The 23,635-nt window shown below is 37.1% G+C and overlaps 1 protein-coding gene across 4 annotated transcripts in view; it reads left to right on the plus strand.

Moving 5' to 3' along the window:
- arhgap36 (Rho GTPase activating protein 36) overlaps nt 1-21,696 on the plus strand; it is a 36,325-nt gene extending 14,629 nt beyond the window's left edge. For 2 of the 4 annotated variants that reach the window (XM_084404096.1, XM_084404098.1), the window contains exons 2-13: nt 3,593-3,749; nt 6,696-6,764; nt 10,515-10,795; nt 13,744-13,942; nt 15,706-15,761; nt 16,153-16,303; nt 16,909-17,057; nt 18,192-18,368; nt 18,754-18,842; nt 20,045-20,241; nt 20,574-20,905; nt 21,470-21,696. In XM_084404096.1, the coding sequence (XP_084260222.1) occupies nt 3,593-3,749; nt 6,696-6,764; nt 10,515-10,795; nt 13,744-13,942; nt 15,706-15,761; nt 16,153-16,303; nt 16,909-17,057; nt 18,192-18,368; nt 18,754-18,842; nt 20,045-20,241; nt 20,574-20,905; nt 21,470-21,541 (1,929 nt within the window). In that variant the 3' untranslated portion in view covers nt 21,542-21,696. The remainder of the gene's footprint in view (nt 1-3,592; nt 3,750-6,695; nt 6,765-10,514; nt 10,796-13,743; nt 13,943-15,705; nt 15,762-16,152; nt 16,304-16,908; nt 17,058-18,191; nt 18,369-18,753; nt 18,843-20,044; nt 20,242-20,573; nt 20,906-21,469) is intronic. The other 2 variants (XM_084404097.1, XM_084404099.1) reach the window with 1 other exon arrangement.
- The last annotated feature ends 1,939 nt before the right edge of the window (nt 21,697-23,635 follow it).

A 23,635-nucleotide genomic window follows, 5' to 3' on the forward strand; every position in this document is an offset into this window, starting at 1 on the left:
CACAATAACTTTCATACTTTCAACTTTCATAATATAATAACTTTTTTAACTTTTAATTTTTTACATTTTGCTATAATGTTTGTGCCAACACTGTCTAATTTGGCACAATCATCATTATTTCATTGTATAACTTTTGTAGATAGGTGTATTAAAGTTTTTTTTTTTTTTTTTCACTACGACCCATTTCTCAAAAAGGTCACTTTTTCAAAACTCTTCACACAGTTCTCTTCGCCAACTTTCAGCTTGGCATAGCAGTAAATTTCAAATTCAGAATGCACTAAAACTACCAAAACACTTCATACGTGTCTCAAATCAACTCATTCTTCCATAACACAAAGGTTTTCACCCAACAAACATACTTTGTCACTCATAAAACAATGACCTAAAAAACACTAAGAACAGGCAGCAAAAAAAAAAAAAAAAAAAAACAGGCAAAAAGAAATCTTTACAAAACAAGAATGACACACTCAACTGTTTAGAATTCACTGTATATGTTATATATGTGGTCCATACATTACAGTATACAAGTATTCCCTAGTTTTCCCCTTTTGTATAGATGGTAATGACATTGAAAACACCTGTGTAGGTGTTTAGCTACATCTAATCTTTTTGATTTTTGATAGTTTTTTTTTTTTTTGGAATATATTTCAATATGGTATTATTGTAGAAAGGTAGCAAATTGTTGTGTATTATGTTTAAGTTTTGAAAAGAGAATGTAAGCATGTTCAAATTGGCCTGTATACATAGAAAAGAAATTATGTAATTTAAGAGCATTTTGTGCCAAAGCAATGATAAATAATCCACAATTTAGCACACATAGACATAGACTGCTGTTGTGCTCACTGTGTGAAGAGTTTTGAAAAAGTGACCTAAGTAATAGGTCCTAGCGATGGTAAAAAAAAAAAACTAAAAAAAAAAGAACACCCATTTAAGTCTTGGTCTTTTCATGGAATGACGGCGCTTCACACATGCAGTTTTGTCTCATTCTCAACTCTTTATGGTCTCCTCTTCTTAGGGGTTTCAAGATGTGCTTGGGTTAGTAGGGTTTGATTGTTGATGAGGGTTGGAATTTTTGTAGTGGATACATTTTATGAACACCATCTGCTGAACTTTTTAGAGCTCTTAGCTATAAATTCATTTTTATTCAGAATGGAAGTGATGGTACTCTCACTGTTGTTCTGTGTTGTTTCTAGTTCAATTTTTGCACAGTGAAATATAAGGTACTATCCTATATTGACAGTATATCCTATAATCACTTTTATATCCAGTGAGTGTTGGGTGTAATTCATTACTAAGTAATTAAGTACTGCAATTTAATTAATTTTCCCTTGAAAAAGTAAAGTAAGGGATCTTAATTGCTCTGTAATTTAATTACAGTTACTTCTGGTGTAATTGCATTAAATACTATAGAACAATCTATATACACAGTAAAACAATAGTGGATTTAACATCAAATTTTAATGTCTAATGTTTAAATATTTTGGTCAGTTGTTTGGTCAATTTATGCAATTTTATATTATTTATTTAAAATTATTAAAAGAGCAATTTCATGTCTATCCTTGGATTGTTGAACTGGTCAAGGTTGATATGGGATTTAGAAAGTAATTAGTAATAAGTAATGCAATACTTTAGTACATCATCATTACACTGTTGAACATGTAATTAGTAGCTAGTAATTAATTACTTTAGTTACTTACCCCACACTGTTTATATCCTATAAACACTTGATCCCAACTGGAGTGGTCTGGAGTGTGTTTCTTCTTAGATGATATACACTCAAATTTACCTATGTTTTATCTTATAGGCATGCACTTAATTTAACCTGAATCATAACATGACTACATTTAAAAAAATCTTTTTTCTTTATAATTTTAGACCAAGATTCCTTGTACGTCATATAGGACGTGTGTTGAGTTTGTTATGGCTGCTTGGTTTCTTGAAGGCAAGTGTTTCTCACAAAAGCTTTTGTGTCCAGTAAATGATCACAATCCTCCTGATGATTGATGGTGGTTTGTGTTTCAGTGGGCTTTAAAGTATGGTGTAATGCTACATGTGTTAGTGTTTTGCTCTTCCCTTCGTTCATGACCTTTTCTTTTTTGTTTTAAAAGAAGGGACAGTGTATGTGAGAAAGAGAAGGGCAAGAGCAGAGGAGGGGGAAAGGAAAGATTTTGTGTCTTGCATTGCCCTGAAGACTCTCTCATCTTCACACTGTGAAATGACACGACATTAATGAACATGTTGCTCAGCCAATCAACACAACAGTAGCTTTTCTGTTGTTTTACAAGTAGTTTGCAACTTATATCTAATGATCCTTTAAAATATTGTACATGTATAAGGGATGCTTACAGTTCCATAATATAACACCTCCTTTGTTTGAATATGAATTTACAATAATAAGTCAAAAAGAGATGGCCTCACAAATAACAGTTTACAGTTACTACTTGCAATCGAAGTCATGCAGTCATGCTGTTTTCGCTGATCTCTTAATAAACAGAGCACTACCTGTGACTTTTGTCCTTTTCTCGTCACCGGTTGGCATGTTGCGTGACCACAACTCGAGTGGAAAGTGACCTCCCACGTGGACACAAGGAAACAGATTACAGACACACTCCTGCTTTCAATTAAACCCTAGTGAGATGACAACTCGCACGTTCATTTAATCAGTCAAGGATTGGGGCTTTAGAACCAGAGAAACAAGCTAAATTGCCTCATGTAGAGGTTCAATCACTTCGTAATTGGTTTTGGAGGCATAGATTTGATTCTAACAATTTAAGAGTACTTAACACATTTGGTACTCTAAAATTGGATATGTTGACATCTCTCAGTTATAGAGCAGGACAAGACTTTGTGTTTTAATCTAGTTATTAACATCATTCTAGTGGGCATCAAGGCTGATCAGCTGCACATTTCCTTTCAGTGATTGTTTTAGCTTTCAGTTCTTCTCGTTGTTGTCAACACATCAGATGTGCCAACACATATGACACCACACAGGATGTGAGCTGTCAGAGGAATTACATTAGCTCAAAAAATGTCCACTAGCTATTGTATGTTTACCCAATACAGTCCTGCTGCCAAGTCTAAAAGTAGCCATCCTTGAACCCAAATTAAACAAAGAAGCTCAAATTGTTTTGTTTTTTGCATATAGCATGTTTTAAGTGCTTAGACCTTTAGGCTTTTTGTGTTTTAAGTATCCCATGGGCCTTTTAGGGCATGTTTATCTAGACATGTTCCTATTAGCGAGAAATATCTAAATCTGTGAATGTCTAAAAATGTCTCTTGAAGACTGTTGGGAATGATTTTACACTCTTTATTCCAAACTTTTGCTGTACAATATTTAATGGATGGTTTGTAAGAGGTTGTGCAAAGCACTTTAACTGCACTATATCAGTTTCGGCAGGGTAAATCTGGGAGATATGCCTTGTTGCAGAATTCCAGCTCTGATCAAAAACACATGAATCAGCTTCCCTTTAAAATGACAAACAGGTGTGTTTGAGCTGGGTCACAACCAAACTCTGACAAAAAAAAGGCAGGCTGAGACTGAAGATAATCCTTTCAATGTTTCACTTCTGCTTTCTTTCTGTCTCTTTCTCAGGGTGACCATACGTGGGCCACCATGCTGGGGCAGAGCGTGAGGCTGCAGCCGGTTGCCATCCAAAGCCTCTCAGAGCTGGAAAGAGCACGTCTGCAGGAGGTGGCCCTTTACCACTTGGAAAGAAGAGACTTGGACTTTAAGATCAGCATTCCTAGAGGTACATTTCCTTTACAGTGATATGCGTGTTGAAACACGTTTTGTGACGATTTATAATCAGTAGTACGTAGATTTAAATGCATGATAAATTGCAGTCACAGTCAAGATATGATTGTTTCAGACAGATGCCCAAGAAATCTATGCAAATACATCACAGTCAGTTCACAGGTATTTTGGGGGGGATTTCCAAAAATAAATTCTTCAGATAAGATTGTACTATGAGGAAAAGACGAATGTAAGATAGAGTACAGCGGTGCCGTATCAACACAATACCTAGATTGTCCATCATGACCTAAAAATAGGTTCCAGGCCGCTTCGTCATGGACAGCAAGAAAAAAATTGTTCTAAATCCAATTTATAAAATGTAATTAACCATATTATTGTGCATAACTGTAAATAGACTTATATATTTTGTTGGCTGTGTCTTCAGTCAAGGTATTTTAATACAAATTCGTCTGTCACTTGGCAGAAGCAGCCAAATTAGGCAGATGTAAACATAGACAGATTGGGTGACATGTCCTTATCCTTTGAAATCCATAAGCAAAACCATGCAAGATAAATATTATAAATTTGTCATGTTAATAATTTTGTATATTGTTGAGCCTTTGCAGTTCATCATACTTTTATGACATTTTAGTTTTTGGTTTTAAAGACAGTTTAGTGTACATTTGTACAATGAACATTTTTGGTTCGGTTGAGTTTTGGGTCATGTTTGTTGTAGACAGTTAAACATTAAAGGGTTATTTCACCCAAAAACTTTTACCCATCATTTATTCACCCTCAACAAGCTATCCTAGCCAGTCCTATGTGTTTGTGTTTTGAGGTATCATGCGAGAGTCCCCTTTTGTCCTACCATGGAAAAACACATTGTTTTGTGGGAAGTGGTATTCCCAGCATGTACAAGCATCTTCACATGGTCAGATCAGGAAAGGTCATCCTCTATTCGCTATAGAAGTTTTCAACTGGTCATCTGTGAGAAGACCTCAGACGGCACTCTAGCTGACCCATGGGGAAGCAGCCACCACAATTTATGGGAAAATTTACGGAACATTTTCCTCCCAAAGGAGAAATCTGTCAGATTCAGCCTGGTGGTTTACTCAGCCGCTCCTCTCGGAATTATCATCAACGTGTTTGGCAGCTATTTTTGGGGAAGATGAATGTCCTTTGGAGAGTTAAATTAAACTTTGGGAAAAACACTTAAGAGAATTCAGAAAGCATGTCAAGAGTGATTGACCTCAGCGTTTGGCTTTTTAAAAATTTCTGGTTAGCTGGTGTCTATTTGAAAGTTACGTTCTTCAAACTTGCTGCATCCTGTTTGAAATATTGTGATTCTTAATCTTTGTCAACTCTAGCTGTATGCAGGCTGAAGCTGTTGACTTGTTGTCATTGTTTTGTTTCAGTCTCTTGCTCCTCTCTGCTTTGGCCTGAAGAGATTATTTATCCTAAATCAGGCAAATATCTCTGCGTGCTCTCTGTTCATTCCCCTAATCATCCCTCTGATGGGGGCTTTAGCCCACGATGTCTCGGCGTGTGGGGAAGGTTGGGGGCAGTTGCCATAGAAATAAACTCTCATTTCCTGCAGTCATGGGAATATGACCCCACCTAAAGCCCCTCTGCTTGTACTACAATCCCTTTTTGTTTTCTCTATCTCTCTGGACATTTCAACAGCATCTTTTACATTTTTCTCCTCAGCTCCACAACTCAGACCTCTTTATGAATTCATCTGATTTAAACCAGTCAAAGTATATATTTTTAAGTTCAATGCACAGCAAAATGCCACCAACATACCAGAACTTAAGGAGGAAAAGGTTTGATGGTGTAAACACTACTATTGGTTTGAGTTTAAAATGTTGTGGAGTAAGTAAAGGGAATCACAATTAATCCCACTTGTATCGTTCTCCTGAGGGCCGTATAGACAGAGTACATCAGGGTTATGAAAACACACAGAAAAAGGTATTTTAGTTTAGCTATAATTTCAGCTCTAAATTTGGAAAGAATGCTCTTTCTCTAGCAAAAATGAAGGATAATTGTGGCTGTTTATCTGTCGAGGAAATGTTTTTGCGTTTTTTTTGTGTTCCTCACAGCCTTCACTGAATATGAAGGTTTTATATAGTGCTTGCCTTGCCAGCTCTGTCCCCATTCTTGGTGCTTAATGGGTTTTGCTTCACTATCAGCCATCTAAATGGAACACATTTTAATTTTGGGAACGGAAGACTTGCTGTTACATGCATCTGTTAAGATGTTTGTGTTACCTAATGTGCCACTAGCTATTTGAAATGTGTGATAAACATATTGCATTGCCATTTGGTATGCAAATCAGAAGCTTTAAAGGTTGTATCAGTGATTTCAGGCCCCCCAAAAAAGATCAAATTCATCTAATCTTTCCTAACGATCCGCTAGCAGCCCGCCCCATAAGCGTGCCGTCAAAAAAACGCGTCTCTGTAGGCAGCCTAGGCTCTGAGATCTGCACACAAAAACAAGTGGTTTCACCAACCACATCAAAACCAAAACAAATAGTGTTCCAACCAATCACCGACAGGGGGAGGGTGTTGTGTGGTTTTGAGCCAGCTTCTTCTTCAGCTCCGACTTCACGTGCAGCCGTGCACGAGCACAAAACCTCACAACACCCTCCCCCTGTCGGTGATTGGTTGGAACACTATTTGTTTTGGTTTTGAGTGACTGTCCAATTCTGTAAAAAAAAGATTGCTGTGATTATTTATCACAACTTAAAATTTAACATTAGAATAAGAAATAATGTGTTGTTTCAACTTAAAAAAGTAGGTGTTCATGCATGACTTATTAAGTTTAGTTAACGTTAATTTAGTTGAGTTAAGTTGGATATTTAAGTTATCTCAACAAATTATAAGTTGTTTTTAACTAATTGCAACAAATATTTTTACAGGTCCATACACAAAACCGACTATAATATTGTTTTTTTTCTCTCCAGAGATTCGTAAGAGAAGGAAATCACTACGGAGAAAGTTTGACTCCTTCTCAAAAGAAAAGAAAGAGCGAGGTAAGAGATGATCATATTACATTTTTCACAGATCTTTAAATCTGTGGCGAATCACATTGTCTTTAAGTGTTTGCCAGGCAGCATTCCTGAGCACAGATGGTCTTGTATCTCTGATAAACAACCAATATATACTCTGTCATGTCTTCAAGTGATCGCTTTTATTTTAAACCACGATAAAATGATAGTGAAACTGTCAAATTTCATCCAAATGTCAACTTATATTTGTAACTTTATGTCTTCGTGATGTCCTTGTTAAACCATTACAACTGTAATAATAGTAATAAAAAACCACTACAAAGTCTTTTTTTAGTGAACATGGCAGAATAGAGACTTAACAGTTACTTAAAAATGGCGGCTCCCTCTGTGAATCCTCAGAGTCTGGTTGCCAAGACTGTTTGGTGGGTCACAGTTCTTGCAAATCTCCCATAGGCCTTTAAGACACACAGCTTTAAGACTTTAAGACACGGGATACTTTACATTAATGTAGCTTTACTCTCAACAGTCTGCATCCCTGCAATGCATGTTCATTCCTTTCTATTTAGGTGTTCATCTTAGTTTTTGTCTTTGTAGGGATCATTTTAGAGGCTCGAATATACTGACTCGCATGCTTGAAACCATCTAAACGATTCTGAAACTGTTAACAATTCCTTCAAACTGTATAATGTGTGTAAACCAGTTTACGTGAGGATACTCATCAAAGACTGGAGAGCTGCTTTTTGCAGACTTTTGAAATGTATAGAATTTTGACAGAATTTGACAACTACATTATCATTTGAAAGTTTAGGGTTGGTAAGATTTATTATTGGTTTTGAAACAAATTTATTTTGCTCACCAAGGCTTATTTAATCTAAAATACAGTAAAAAACAGTTATTTAGCAAAATTTGTTTTAATATATTTTAAAGTCTCATTTATTCTTGTGATGCAAAGCTGAATCTTCGGCATCATTATGCAAATTTTCTGCTCAAGAAATATTTCCTATTATTCTCAATGTTGAAAACAGTTGTGCTGCTTAATACTGTTGTGTGGAACCATGACACATTTTTGTCAGGATTCTTTGATGAATAGAAAGTTCAAAAGAACCGAATTTATTTAATTGAATTAATAGTAATCTTTTGTAACTGGCTTAAATGTCACCTTTGATCAATTGAATGCATCCTTGCTGAATAAAAGTATGAATTTCTTTTTAAAAGTCATACTAAACCCAGTGTATGTTTGAAACACTATAATACTGTGTTGTAGCCTACATAATAATGTTGTAAATAATAATAGTAGCTATAAAAAATAGCTTTATTTCAATGGTCCACTTCCGACAGTCTACTAACTAAAAGTAACCTTGCAACTACATGTCAACTTATTCTACTAACCCTAACACTTAACCCTAACCTACCTAACAGTCTCCTAATACTGTAATGAGAGTTAGTTGACATGTAGTTGCAAAGTTACTTAATAGTTATGGTATTTAACTTTGCTTGAAGAGCTCAAACTGATCTCAGCGCTGCCGGAGCTAAAGCAGCACTGATTTCTCAGTCAGACGGATTTGTTTGACCGTGTTCCTGGCATTCTGCCAAACGCCTGCCACCTGCAACCACAGTCTGGCTCTTGTTTTCAGCATGTGCGTCAGCTCCAGGTTCAGGCATACTGTGGCGGGAGGGGAGGGCTGAATGAAGGACAAGGCTGATAGGGTAGAGGGAGGAACATCTTTAAAGAAGACTCAATCCCCATATCCATCCAGCTTATCAGAGGACTAGCGGCCAGTGGACCAGACTAACCTGACCCGCCACCAGATCTTTAAGCCTTGGGGGCAGAGATAGAAGAAAAGGGATTGTGAAGAGGGGAGGGGAGAGGAGAAGACAAGACAAGGCTGCTCTGCTTTTGTGTCACTTTGCCAGCCAAAACAGATCAGCTGTAAGCTCAGAGTAGTCCTTTTAGAGTGTTAAATATGCTATTTAAAAGTGCTTTACGTATACACGTTGTGCCTCCACCTCGATATAAATAGCTTGGATGGGTTAAGTTCAATTATAGTTAAGCTGCTTTTTTTTAATAATGCATGTGAGATCCTGCAGAAGTGGATTTGATTTTTAAAGTACTAATACGTCTCATGTTTTAATTAGTTCAGCAATCAGTCAATCAAGTAAAACGTTAACTGTCTAAAAGGCTTACCTACAGATGTGCAAAAAATGGACAAACTAGTAACAGTTGTTTTTAACATAGCAATTGCTGGTAATATTGCACATTTCTTTCTTCATAAGGGAAGAGTGCATTTAGCTGCACTGATCATGCTGAAGCTGAAGATATCTGAAACATTATAGCATTTATAAATACTTTCAAGTCATGTGAAAATCAAAATGTGATTTGTGGCAGATGGATCTTAAATGCAACTTTATTTTACATATGCAAATATGTTAATACTTAAAGCTTTATTTAACATATTAAATGTGCAGTTTTCTTTTAAATAGGCCAAAAATAAGCCACAGGGGACAATCAAATATTAATATATTTTTGTATTATTAAGGCAAGATACTAGCCTACTAGATACTTCGCTTTGCTTCGTAGACAGAGTCTGGCATGGCATAATTGAAAAGCGTTTTCTTTCTCGCGGGGAGGCGCTTGTCTGAAGTTTAAAATCATTGGTTCCTGTAAGCCAATCACATAACGTTTGGTTATGGCGTGTGTTATGCGCATGCTCAGCCGCATCTAACTTCCACTGTAAACACATGTATGATGCGAAAACAAAACCATCGAGCGAAATACCGGAGTGAACATGACTGTGAACGACTTTTGCAGATTATGTGAAGTAAATCTACGCATCCACCACGGTACAATCAGTGTCTACGTCACGGCTCTCAGCCCACCCTCTGTTCGTTGATTGGTCGGCTGTTTTCAGGCCGGAGGAAAACGGAAAGCTATTACGCTGTCTCAGACTGAGTACAGAAGCGAAATGAAATTGAGCGGAAGTAAGAAGTCTGACGTAGTCAGGCTAGCAAGATACTGCAAGTGAATGTAAAACTTTTAACTGATTGATGTTGGTATACTTTCCCCTGCTACTCACAGTAGCCTACATTAATAACTGTTTGGTGAAATTTTCTTATGAAATATGCACTAATTTTCTTACATTTCTAGAACAGAAATCTGAACATTGGATAAAGCCAGGAAATAAAAATGACAGAAATAAAACTGGAATGTTTGGTGTAAGTGCGAGATTTCTGACTCGGTGTAGAAGAAAAAAACTCATTTTGAGAAAACTGTGTTTAAAGATTGAATTGAAATCTACAGACACAAATAGATAAAGTGTAATACAATCAAACACTTAAATGTGTATATATATATAAGTCATGGAAGCAAAATAGCCCCAAAATCTCTAAATTGACCAGTGCATGAAAAAGCAATGGTTCTGCCTGTAGTGTCTAGTGTCAAATTGCAACACATTTCCTATTGGTGAATGGTAAAGTGTGTAAGCTAATACAAAATAGTGCTGTTGAAGCACTGTAAAGTGTGTAAATGAACAGTAAATGAACAAGAAGAATAGACTGATTCATTGAGTCATTATTTACCAAGATAAAGAATGAGTATGCCATTTTTCACACACTCCCTTCCTGAAATGTAGTGTAAAAACTAGCATTGTCCTTACATCTAAGAGAGTTAACTGATTTGGAAACTATGGAAACTTTAAAGCGTGCACTTAAATAAGGATGAATTAAAAGGTCCATAGGCCTACTGTTAAAATCATTTGTCTGTTGTCTCTCCCACAGAGTCTGCGGCCAAAGCATTCGGTATCCCTCTCGCCCAGGTAATTGCAAACGATCGGGCACACAAGCAGCGGCAGGATGCTCTGAAAGAGAGCCGACGGGACTGTCTGGACCTGGAGGCCAGTGTTCTTCACTTCCGGGCAGAGAAATCGCAGCAAAATGGAAACCGGCCACTGGGCAATACAGCCTTTTCACCTGGTGCTGCCTCAACACCAGCATTGGAGGTCCACAGCAAACCTCCCACATCAGCGTTCATGGACAACACCTCACGCTCACACAGACGGGTAAGGGAAACAATGCGTGCATATTTCTTTAGAACTACTGTAATACCAAACATCCTCACGAGAAAGCTCATCAAAAGTCATGTTTCCTAAAAGCTGTGGTATGTACATTTAAAGCTACACCACTGTATGTACGTGTGACCCTTTAGCAGTTGAAGCATAAAACTACAAGTTACTTGCAGAGGAACATAATGTTTTGGTCATTATGTGAGTTGTGCTTCAGCTCCGCTATTCCGCGCGGATGAATCTGATGGACGTAACGATTGCTATTCATATCAGACAAGGGTGGAAAGGAACTTGGCAAGGCAAATATAGGAAAATAGTAACTGGTATTACCAAAAGACATTGTTTTGTGAAACTAGTCAATGCACAGCAAATGTGAGGCTATGGATGTTGATTCATGTTTTCTTACATGTACTGTCCATTCTCCTTTTTGCTTACAAACTCTTTTCGATTCAGGGTTCAGTTGTTGTGGCTTCAAGCGACTTCATCTGCATAGTAGTTGCCTTGCCTGACTTTCTTTCTTTGACGTAAACAGGAATGGACGAATGATGAAAGTTTGCAGTTTCCCTGTCCCGATATAAATAATTATTATATACAGTAAAAAAAAATTTTCAAAGTTTTATTGATTAAGAAAGATTTTTGGAGTGTATTTTACAAGAAAATAGCCTCAGTTTTTCTACTTTGTAGTTTCATTAATTGTGATACTTGCCATTTCTTTATCATTTCTGTGTAGGGTTAGAAGATGGTTTTATGATGTACTCTTTTGATCACTCATTATTTAAATTGTTTTCATTTTGATAAACAAATAAATGTAGATTTAAGATGATTTGGGTCTTTTGATCTAGCAATCAGGAGCTGCTTATTAAAACACAATACAAAGGTCATGTTGAACTTTTAACTCAAAAAACATCTGGAACTCAAATGAATGCATAACGTTAGGCCTGATAGCTATACATGACAACATAACACAGTTAAGTCTGCGTTGTTGTTGCTGTGAGAGATTGTTGCTGACATCTCATACGTGAGCAAATAAGAGGAAAAGAGAATATAATATAAATCATTTATCTACACAAATATAAATCAGGGCCAATAGAAACTGCTTGATATCACCTGGCATTCAAAGAATTCCCCGCGGTCAAGTGCCGATATGGTACATCTCACAGATAAAATTCTGGCTGAGCCTTGTAACCCAATCTGAGCAACTTGTTCATAAATAAGCAAAAAAAGAGATAATTCACTGTTCTCATTTACTCTGTCAAGAATAACATTTATTCAGAAATACAAAAAAGACAGAAATGCTTCATTAAATCATTTTTGAGGAATCAGGTCTTCCTTGGTCTTTTGAGATACTTTAAAACAGACTGATATGTTATCTAAAAAGTTATATAAAGTTAATTCTCAGGAATTGTCATCAAATACTTTTTTATATTTTATTTGATCTTGAGTTTATCCTGCACATTTCACTGAGTGATCATATAGGCTTTAAAAAAGACTGAAGAATGGGACAGTTAAAACAATATTTGATGAAACCTAACATTATTTTTTTAAAAAACTAGAAGACTTTTTTTTTTAAATAATTGATGAGCTTTAAAACACTGACGCCGTCATTGAACCGAATTTAATCAACAATGAACTAAATTAAAGACACTATGTCTTCTCTAGAGCTGAAATTGAAGTTTCATAATTGATGAACTTTTACCGTTATTTTCCTGTTTATTACTGTGTAGCTGCTTTTCAACAATCTGTATTGTATAAAGAACTATATAAATAAATTTGACAGACTATGTTATTGCCACTTTAATAAATAAAACAGTGTTATGATTAGTTCAGGGTACAAGAACACAGACATCAATTAAAGGTTGTATCAGTGATTTCAGGCCCCCCCCCAAAAAGATCACATTCATCTAATCTTTCCTAACGATCCGCTAGCTGCCCGCCCCATAAGCATGCTGTCAAAAAAACGCGTCTCTATAGGCAGCCTAGGCTCTGAGATCTTCCAACCAATCACCGACAGGGGGAGGGTGTTGTGAGGTTTTGTGCTCGTGCACGGCTGCACGCGAAGTCGGAGCTGAAGAAGAAGCTGGCTCAAAACCTCACAACACCCTCCCCCTGTCGGTGATTGGTTGGAACACTATTTGTTTTGGTTTTGAGTGGTTGGTGAAACCACTTGTTTTTGTGTGCAGATCTCAGAGCCTAGGCTGCCTACAGAGACGCGTTTTTTGACGGCATGCTTATGGGGCGGGCAGCTAGCGGATCGTTAGGAAAGATTAGATGAATGTGATCATTTTTTGGGGGGGGCTGAAATCACTGATACAAAGTGTAGATTATGAATATTAATATGAGGAATACCATAAACATTATGGTATTCCTCATATTAATAATGGCTAAGATGTTTGTTATTACTGAGTCAGGCAGCAGTAAGTGTGATTCAGTTTATTGTTTGATGCCGTATGCGAGATTTCCATACCTCTCTCTCTCTATGACTGGAGACAACATCTCAATGGGTGGCTACATATCAGCAGGAGGGAATGAGATCTATGGCTGTGTCTTTGCCAAATCAAACTATCCATTCTGTCCACCCCAAACATGGAGAGAGAAAGGAAAAAGAACAGATTACTGACATTCAGTCATCATTGTGTTGACATTTGAAAAGCTTTTATAAAATCTGTGTACATTTCTTTTGTATATATAGCATAAATAGATTTATTGTGTTCATTTTTTTTCTCTCTAACTGTCTTTGAGCTCCACTGATCAGTGTGAAAGTGTTTCAGGTGTTTATCTTTTTTTATGATCCATTGTAAATGGAACAGGCTTTCGCTCAAATTTATGTTGTCATTCTGACCTTCATCGTTTACACCTTACGTACGCCATATACCTTAACCGTCATTCCTGTGACTATTGACTACTGACCTTAATGACTAACTATCTTTTATTTCTCTCTATATCAGGGAGGGATGTCTGTAGACTGCATCTCTGATCTGGTGGAGAGTCAGTCCAGACTACTGGAAGCTCTGCAGCTTTCTCACCCTAATGAGCTGGAGATGAAAAAGGCTGCTGGTCGAACACAGGCCAAACTCAGTCTCAACCCCATCTACAGACAAGTTCCCCGAGTGGTAGAGCGCTGCTGTAACCACATTCAGAATTACGGTGAGCTGCAAACACCATTACAGCACAACATGTCCAGTCGTTAAGTTTAAATTGGCACAGGAAGTTGAATTGAAAATTTTATTAGATTGGCAGGCAAAGAAATTGACTGAATTGCAATTGAAACTAGTTTGAAACAGTAGGGAAATTTCATTAGGCTAAGACAACTTACATCATTCATTTGATTATGTCTATTCTTGCGTGTAGTACTTTTTTGCAATCTTTAACTGATTAAACATTTCTATATATGAAGTTAAATTAACATATGAAACCCATCCATCAAAACAATTTACATTTTAACATACAGCACTACAAATTATACACCACATTGTTTTTAGACAACTTTATATTCTCTTTTTTAGCTCCATCCCAACAGGGAACATTCTCAGATCTTTCTAGTGGAAAAAATGAGATGGGAGGGAAAAATATGTTTCAAGACTTTTGCGTTCGCTCGCAAAACTTTTGCGTTCCCCCAAGAAACTTTGCGTTCGCTCGCAAAACTTTTGCGTTCCCCCAAGAAACTTTGCGTTCGCTCGCAAAACTTTTGCGTTCCCCCAAGAAACTTTGCGTTCGCTCGCAGAACATTTGCGTTCCCCCAAGAAACTTTGCGTTCGCTCGCAAAGACCTCAAAAGTATTGCGAGTAAATGCAAAGTTTCTCAGGAGAAAAAAAACATATTGCGAGCGAGCGCAACGTTTCTCAGGGTAGGGAATACAAAAGATTTGCGAGAGAACGCTAAAGCTTTGACAATTTTTCCGCCCATCTTATATTTTTTTCCATCATCATGTCCCTTTAGGGGCTGCGTAAAGTTATGGCAAGGTTCTTTTAAAGTTATGTACAAATGTTCTTCCAGTAACATTAATAGAATGTTTGTTCAATGTTATTTGGTCTTTAATGATGTTCTTAAAATATCAACATGTATTAAATCGTTCATGGAACTTTTTTTTCTGAAACATTTTAGTTGGACATTCGTATAATTTTTTTTACATTTATTTTTTACTACTTGTTTGTTCCGAGAAAATTCAGAAGTAATGGTTTCATATAAAATGATTTTAATATATTTAAAAAACTGGCGTTTTGAAAGTTCAGGGAACATTCAGATATAACTTAATGGGAACGTTAGCAAAAAGTTTTTAGAATATTTTTTTTTTAGCTGGGATTTTGAATAAGCAAATTAGTTTGTTGTGGAAAATAAAGTGATATTCCACCATTAAAGTTAATTAATAAAAAATAATACAATGCACAAATTAAATACAAAATCCAATAGGTGGCATTTCAAACATTGTATTTTTAACATGTTCCTGGAAATACCCTGTACGTTTTGTGTATGTCCATAAAAGCATGTGTGTTTGTATACTTTAATTTCTTTGAATTTCATTCCATTTTAATTCTACTTAATTAAAATTATAATTATAATTTAGCCTCAATTCAAATTCAAGAATTATTTGATCTGATTTGAAGACCACTTTAAGAGGCATAAGTGAAATGCTTATGAACTATCTGGGAATAGTTAGAAACGCCATGTTAGAAATACTGAATGTAAACCCAAGTAATTTTTGAGAATTTTGTTCTTTCCCTGAAACATAAGTGAACTAATTTGAGTACATCCTCAGGCTCATAACACACCCTAGGTTCAGGTTACAAATAGAAGGTCACCCAGATGAGACACCACTCAAAACAGTAAAAAAAGATATCAAATCAGGAAGATGAAAGATGACCCCAGCACTTGTTTACTATCTCTCTCTCTCTCTCTCTCTCTCTCTCCAGGATTACAAACTTTAGGGATTTTCCGTGTAGGCAGCTCCAAAAAAAGAGTCCGTCAAGTAAGTTTGTTAGTTCCATCTGCTCTCTAGAGCCAGTTTGCGTCACTGCACCATACACAACATTCATCTCTCGCATGTGTTATGCGCCCCCTGTCTTTCATATGTAGAAACACACTGCTGTCAGTATGATATTAACACACTGATTTATCTTTTTGTGCAATGACAGTCTCCTTAACAGTGAATGTTTTAAATACTGATCATTGTAAAGACATGTACAGTGTCTTGTTTTCATAGCTGACCTCAGACTGACTGTGATTTGTGTGTGTGTGTGTGTGTGTGTATATTATGCTGTGTTTATACAGGAACCGGATACATGGGATGCTTGAGTCTTGTGTGTGGTGGCAGTTTGTTTGATGATGTTTTATCCCTCTGTATCCTTGTGTGTTTTCAGCTGCGCGAGGACTTTGACATGGGGATAGATGTCGTGTTAGACGAGGAACACAGTGTTCATGACGTGGCTGCATTACTGAAGGAGTTTCTGAGGGACATGCCTGACCCCCTGTTACCACGAGAACTCTACCGGGCCTTTCTGCACGCTAACCGTATGAGCATACTGTCGTAAAGACGGGCACTCACAAATGATTTAACATCTATTATTATACAGGAATCAGCATACACAGTTTAATGGTGTAATTCCATAAATGTGACCCTGGATCACAAAACCAGTCACAAGTCGCACGGGTATATTTGTGGCAATAGCCAACAATACATTGTATGGGTCAAAATGATGCCAAAAATCATTAGGATATTAAGTAAAGATCATGTTTCATGAAGATATTTTGTGAATTTCCTACCGTAAATATATAAACATTTATTTTTGTGAGTGAATGCAGCACAATCGTGAACATAAACGAACAACGTTAAAGGCGATTTTCTCAACGTTTAGATTTTTTTGCACCCTCAGATTCCAGATGTTCAAATAGTTGTATCTCGGCCAAATATGGTTCTATCCTAACAAACCATACATCAATGGAAAGCGTATTTTTTCAGCTTATTCGTGATGTATACATATCAATTAAAAAAAAAAACGGACCCATGTGACTGGTTTTGTGGTCCAGGGTCACAAATATCCATCTCACTTCTCATTATTGTATTAGCTGTTATGACTTATGCTCACCTTACGAGATGTTTTGTGTTTGTCTCACAGAGTTGAGAGGGGCAGATCAGTTGACATACCTGCAGCAGTTGTTGTACTTGTTGCCACCCTGTAATTGTGACACTCTGCTGAGGCTCCTGACGCTTCTTCATACAGTACAGGAGAACGCAAAAAGCTCCACTGGACCCAACCAGCAGGAGGTATGGTATAGTTGTCATTTATGGTACAGATGTTTTTACCATGGAAAATTGATTGTGTATTTTTTTTTATTATGTAATAACAAGGGATGTTTCAGTTAAGTGTGGTATGAGTAGCAATGTCATAGCTGTACATTGTTTTTCAATATTTAAACTAAATTTCGTTTTTCTGATAGTTATGTGCCTAAAGAACCATTGCAATTCACAGATTACATACATACTGTACATACATACAGTAGACACACACACACACACACACACACACACACACACACACGTTGGGTTTCCATGTTTTATAGGGACTTTCCATAAACATAGTTTTTTTATATACTGTACAAACTGTATATTCTATCCCCTACCCCTAAACCTACTCATCACAAAAAGCATTTTTACATTTTCATAAAACATCATTTAGTATGATTTATGCGTTTTTCTTTCTCATGGGGACCAAAAAATGTCCCCACGAGGATTTTTGGATATTGCCATCTTTGTGGGGGTTATTATTTCTCTGCCATCCTTTTTGTTATTATTATTATTAAAATAATTCCTTAATTTCCATTACATACTTGATGCACGTTGGTTCTAACTTTGGTTCTCTTTTCTCTGTCATCTGCTTTTTTTTTTGCATCAGCATGTTTGTATGTGTGGAATCTTTATTAAAACAAATATTTTCCAGAAATACCTTGCAAAGTTGTTTAAACACACATTCCGCATTAGTTTATAGTATTGCATTAGGGTTTTGCCTATTTGTGACAGCAAAACCTTTAGCAATGCATTCTGAACTACTGAAATTCATAAACTGGACACACACTCAAAAAGTCTCAAAAGTCTGGTATATTCACCTTCTATCTTTGAGCTGGAGCTGGATATGAAGGGAATGCACTGCTGCCCCTTATATACATCCACTGACACATAGCTGCAAAATAAATAAATAAAATATAAATCCCCTCAGCAGGATTGGAACCAAGCCCCTTGTGTTGTACGTTGTCCTGTAACTGACAGTGCCTGATTTAATAATGCCAGTACTCAATAAATTATATGACACTCCCACCAGAAATTATTGTCACTATTGGTCGAATCTAATTTTAAAAATCAAATCAAGGTTCTGACCTGTTTTTAAATTGGTGTTGTGATTAGATCTCAGGTAACAAGATGACGGCAGCAAACCTGGCGGTGATCTTTGGGCCCAATCTCCTGCAGAAAGAGAGAGGATCAGAGAGAGAGCTCAGCCCTCAAGCTCTGGGCATAGAGGACAGCACAGCCATCATCTCCGTCACCCTAATGCTCCTCCAGAACCACCAACACCTCTTCATGGTGAGAGACAGAGATGAGTGGAGGTGTGGAATGATAAGAGAGAGCGGAGGGAATACTATTAGGTTACTCAAAACAAGAACATTTTGTTCCAAACTCGCATGACTTACTTTCTTCTGTGGAACACAAAAGGATAAATGCAACGGAGACTGAAGCTTTAACATTTCAAAAGGCCACCAGAACTCCAGAATTTCTCCTATTGTGTTTCATGGAAGAAAGCCATAAGTGCAAATGATAAAATAATGTTTCAGATGTTTTTCTGGGAGAACAGAACAATGGATAATATCGTAGGCCTAGATATGATACGATGTTTTTTTGCATGCACAGAGCTTGAAAGATGACTTTGTTGAATTATTTCTCGAGTGTGTGTTTTTTATTTCATGCGCAGGTGTCTGCTGAGCTGCAGCAGGAGGTGCTCATGAGCCTCATTCAGACGGACCCTGACGTCATTGACTATCTGCTGCGCAGGAAACTCAGGTCAGCTTTCTGACTGATAATAGATCTAATAGAAGAATGATATATAATGAATATGGGATTTTATTAGAGCAGTAGTCGGGGCTCCGGCAGTAAAAACTCATTCATTTCTAGCAAAAACCTTTAAAGGGATATTTCGCCCAAAAATGAAAATGATTCCATAATTTACTCACCCTCAAGCCATCCTAGGTGTATATGTTTCATTCTTATTCTTCTTATATGTCACATTCTTCTTTCAGCCGTTCAGAGTTATATTAAAAAATATCCTGGTTATTCTAAGCTTTACAATGGGAGTGAATAGTAATTACGTTTTTGAAGATCTAAAAATGCGCATCCATCCATCATAACAGTAATCTATACGGCTCCAGGAGGTTAAGCCTTCTGAAGAGAAGCGATGCGTTTTTGTAAGAAAAATATCCATATGTATAACTTTATAAACTATAATCACTGGTTTCCGTCCGCGAGTCTAGTTCCGGCGAATAGAGCCAAACTAAACACCGGTCACGAATTAGAAGTCTAAAACAAGAATTTTTAAGTGATTAAAAAGTTATAAATATGGATATTTTTCTTACTAAAACACATCGCTTCACATCAGAAGGCCTTTATTAACCCCCTGGAGCCGTTTGGATTACTGTTATGCATTATTGAAGCTTGGAAGAGCCATGATATTTTTTAATATAACTCTGATTGTGTTTGGCTGAAAGAAGAATGTCATATACACATAGGATAACTTGAGGGCGAGTAAATTCACATTCCCTACAAATCTACTGCGAGCTAAAAGGTTTTTAATAGTACATGCTTTTGTTGAAGCCATCAGCCCGCATTATTTTTACTTGTGGAATTCCTGGTAAAATGATTCTACAAATAAATTTCCACCAATCAGAGAATCGTGAGAAGCAAACTGCTACAAAACAACTTTTTAAGCGCCTGCCCACTGACGCACTGCGAATGATGTAATCTGCTTGTTAAATCATGGCGTATTTAATACTGTTTCTATGCCAAGTGAGAAAACAACAGCCTCAACAGCCGTTTATGAGAACAGTGTTGTACTTGTACCCTTGTCTTTTTGTCAGATTTTCAAATACTTTTTTGCTTCAAATCAAAGTTTGTAATGTTGTGATTTATTATGTTTACAAAACTACTGGACTGCATTTTTTCCTCACTCTTAACACCAAGTCTAAAACATCTCTCCTTTGTGACAGCAGCAGTAGCAGCCTTACAATAGAGACGGACTCTGGTGGACGGAGGGACACACAGGCGTCTCTGGACTCTGTGGGTCAGTCCAGTGATGACCTGTCATCCCTGGAGCCACTGTGTCCTCTTTATCCAGAGACATCTGCGATAGGAAGTCTGAGCAGTGAGGTCTTCTTCAATGTTCTTCATCTTAACACTAACAGGAAACGTGAGTAGTGCCGAGTTCTTCTCAATGAGGCAGTTGTTAGGCTAGTAATGTCTACTTTTGGGATTCTGTTTTCTCCCTCAGTTTTAATTATGGAATTATTATCTACACTACCATTCAAATGTTGGGATAAGTAGGGAGTCAGTAGAAACGGTAATATTGTGAAATATTGATAATATAGTGATATATGATCAAATAATGCATTCTTTACTGAATAAAAGTATTCATTACTCTTTAAAAAATCTTCCAAACATTTGAAAGGTAGTGTGCTTTCCCATGTGGAAATGAATGCAAGCAAATTTGGTATGGATATTCTTTTATGCTTTGTATAACAGGCTCCTCTGAGGTTCCACCCAAGTCCATCGTTAAAATGAGGCAGTTTCATTCCCACCACAACCTGCTGAGTCTGACCCAGTCTTCCGCTAATGCCCAGAGTGATGAGCTCCAGGAGCAGAGGCAAGGCGTTTCAAGACAGACCTGCTCAGAGGAGCGCCTTCATTTCGGTCTGGGGCGGCAGGACAGTGGCTCGCAACCACAGAGTCCTAGAGAGAGGGGCATCTGGGTACGACAGAGCTCCAACGCCTCATCCACGACGTCAGAAGACAGCAAGCCGCCAAGCAACTTCTGGGACTTTTTCACCGGCAAGGTGTCAGGCTCAGAGACTATAGTATGACCCATAGATGAACAGATGTAGTGTGGGTGTTGTGTGTGTGTGTGTGTGTGTGGGGGGGGGGGGACCGGTACAATTGTAGAGAGAGAACTGGCAGTAGATACACACACAGATATAATCTGTCTGTGGACACTATACTGTATATATAATATAAGCTTAACTAACCCCACTCTTCTAGAAAAAAGAGCATGTTAGATTATCAAAAGAATTATTATAAACCTGTCAGAACTGCATATATAGCATAGGCTGTAATTAACCTTTTCTAAATAGAAAGCAGCTTTTATATACATGAATCCTCAACATGCACTCAGCAGGAACTGAACATTTCTAAATAGTCAAAGGCTGACATCTCGTATTATATTTGTTTACATTAGCATTAACGCTTTCTGAAGTCCTTTTCTGATGTATTGGCAGCTGATTGAGGCTTGGTCTTCACCATTATGGAAGCTTTTACATATATCAACAACATTTCCTTTTTTTAAATAAAGTGTATATAGTGCATTTGGTAGCTTTGAATTCTTTTGATCTGTACGCTTAAATGTTGTACATGTTGCTTTTCAGATACCTGTTGTCAGGAGAAGCCCTTCGCTGCAAAACTTCTTCAACGACCATTCACAGTCTCAGAAAAATTAGGTGGAGTGGAAGACTTTCTTTGAAGGATGGGATATTTTTGATAACTTTTTACCTTTTGGAGAACATGCTCTGAACTCATGGCATCACTGAACCACAAGGGGGTGATATTTACTGGTGTCAACATTACATTGACATTAAACTTGGATTTGACTAGATCCTGTCCAAATATCTGAAATGATCTCTATTAATGCTGGACTCACTGTTGTTTTGGATTAAAGGCAGGATTTCCTCCAATAAGGGTGAAACTGTTCAGAGTGAGCATTGCCATTTCTATAGCTGGGAGTCTAATAAAAACTCCAAACTCTAATACAATGAACACACCAAGCTTAAATGCAAGACTGATCAACAAGAAATGCACATTAACTGAAAGGGCAAAATATCTAATGGACTATAATACTGAGTTGGAGCCAGGTCATCTTTGCACGCATAGATCAAGGTAGTTTCTCAACTCCTTATTTACTATGAATCATTTTTAAAATACTTTTACTTTTTATCAAGGTGCTGTACAGAGTGCTCGACTCTTGCATTGTCAATACAAGATCTTGACCAAAAATGTATGCACCTCATTCACAACATTTATTTCCATCAAGAGGTGCATCATTTTTTGCTCAAGATCTTTGACAATACAAGAGCCAAGCACTCTATAAAGTCTACTCCAGCACATCCCAAAGACTTTCAATGAATTTAAGGTCTGGCCTCAGAGGTGCTAATTCATGTGTGAAAATGATTCTTGAATTCATGCTCCAGTCCCTCCCAACCATTCTTTCACAATTTGAGCATGATGAATCTTGACAATTGTCATCCTGGAATATGGCCATGATGTGTCTCTCACATGGTTTAAGAAATGAAAAGCTACTGTTGCCAAACATATAACATGCTAGAAACATTAGTGTAATAGTAATCAGTGAGGCAAAAGTAATCAGTTTTACTATTACTACAGTCATCCGTGGGCGGAAATCAAGCCTGTATGGTCATTATCACTTAACAGTTTGCTTCATATTTAGTTGGGATACCATGGATAAATAAGAGATAAAACTTAACATTTTTCATCATTTTAAATTCGAATCTAGTTAGTTGGGTTAAATGTTTACAATATGATTATTTTGTTTTGTTTAGACTACTTCAATGCTATGTTTCCCACTTGAATGCTTGACATGTCGTAATGGCGAACAGTCGATTCGGAGGAACGAGTTTTCCTAGAGCACGTGAAGGCAGTGTGTTGACTTTTATGTAAATAGCACTGATACTAGCCAGTTTTAGAAAGCGAGGTCTACACAATAATTAATTCCCTTACTGCCCAATAAAAAAAGAGTCAATTCATGATTCAAAAGGATTTTCTCCGTCATCAAACCTTTTTGCACCTTTACGGTAGTTTTTTGGTCTTTGGTGGTCTCTGTCTCCTGGCTTTAGACATTTTCTCCTTCTTAATCTGTACATTTAGCGATTCTCCAGTTGTCTTCGCTTGTAAAGCACGATAATAAGTGTGTTCCATAGTCAATATCGCATCACCAAACAACATTACGCTAATAGCGTATCTACAGATGCGGCAGCCAAATGAGCGTGAGGATTATCTTCGTCGTTGAAACTGACATAAGGGGTGACCCGCATCATACATAATTAAAACACTTTATAGAAAACTATGAGTGCAGTCTTCATTTAATGTGTGTACAACATTAAAATGACTCTTAACACAAACACAATATATTTCTTAATCTATAAAACATTTTAATTAGCATCAAACTACTGAATGTACCTTTAAGATGCATTTCCACTACATGTCAATCTAGGAGCGTTGAGGAACATTAGAAAGAATTAGCATCTTTAACTCATCTTTAACTCTAGCCCCGTTTCCTAGACTAAAATGCATGTTGAGCTGTTTTAACTGAAAGCAACTTGCACTAACATATCTTAAAATATGTCAGTGCCATTGTTTTGTCTTAAGATGCACACAGTGATGTTTTCTAAGGCACATTTAATACAGGTACGTCTTATTTGAACTAAAAGTGATTACATGATGATGGCACAATCTATGATTGCTTTAAGTCACATGGCTGTTGCCCAGTTTGATGACATCAAAAAGAAACAGAGACCATA

Source organism: Rutilus rutilus (assembly GCF_951802725.1).
Source record: "Rutilus rutilus genome assembly, chromosome: 3".
In the NCBI taxonomy this organism is placed as follows: domain Eukaryota; kingdom Metazoa; phylum Chordata; class Actinopteri; order Cypriniformes; family Leuciscidae; genus Rutilus; species Rutilus rutilus.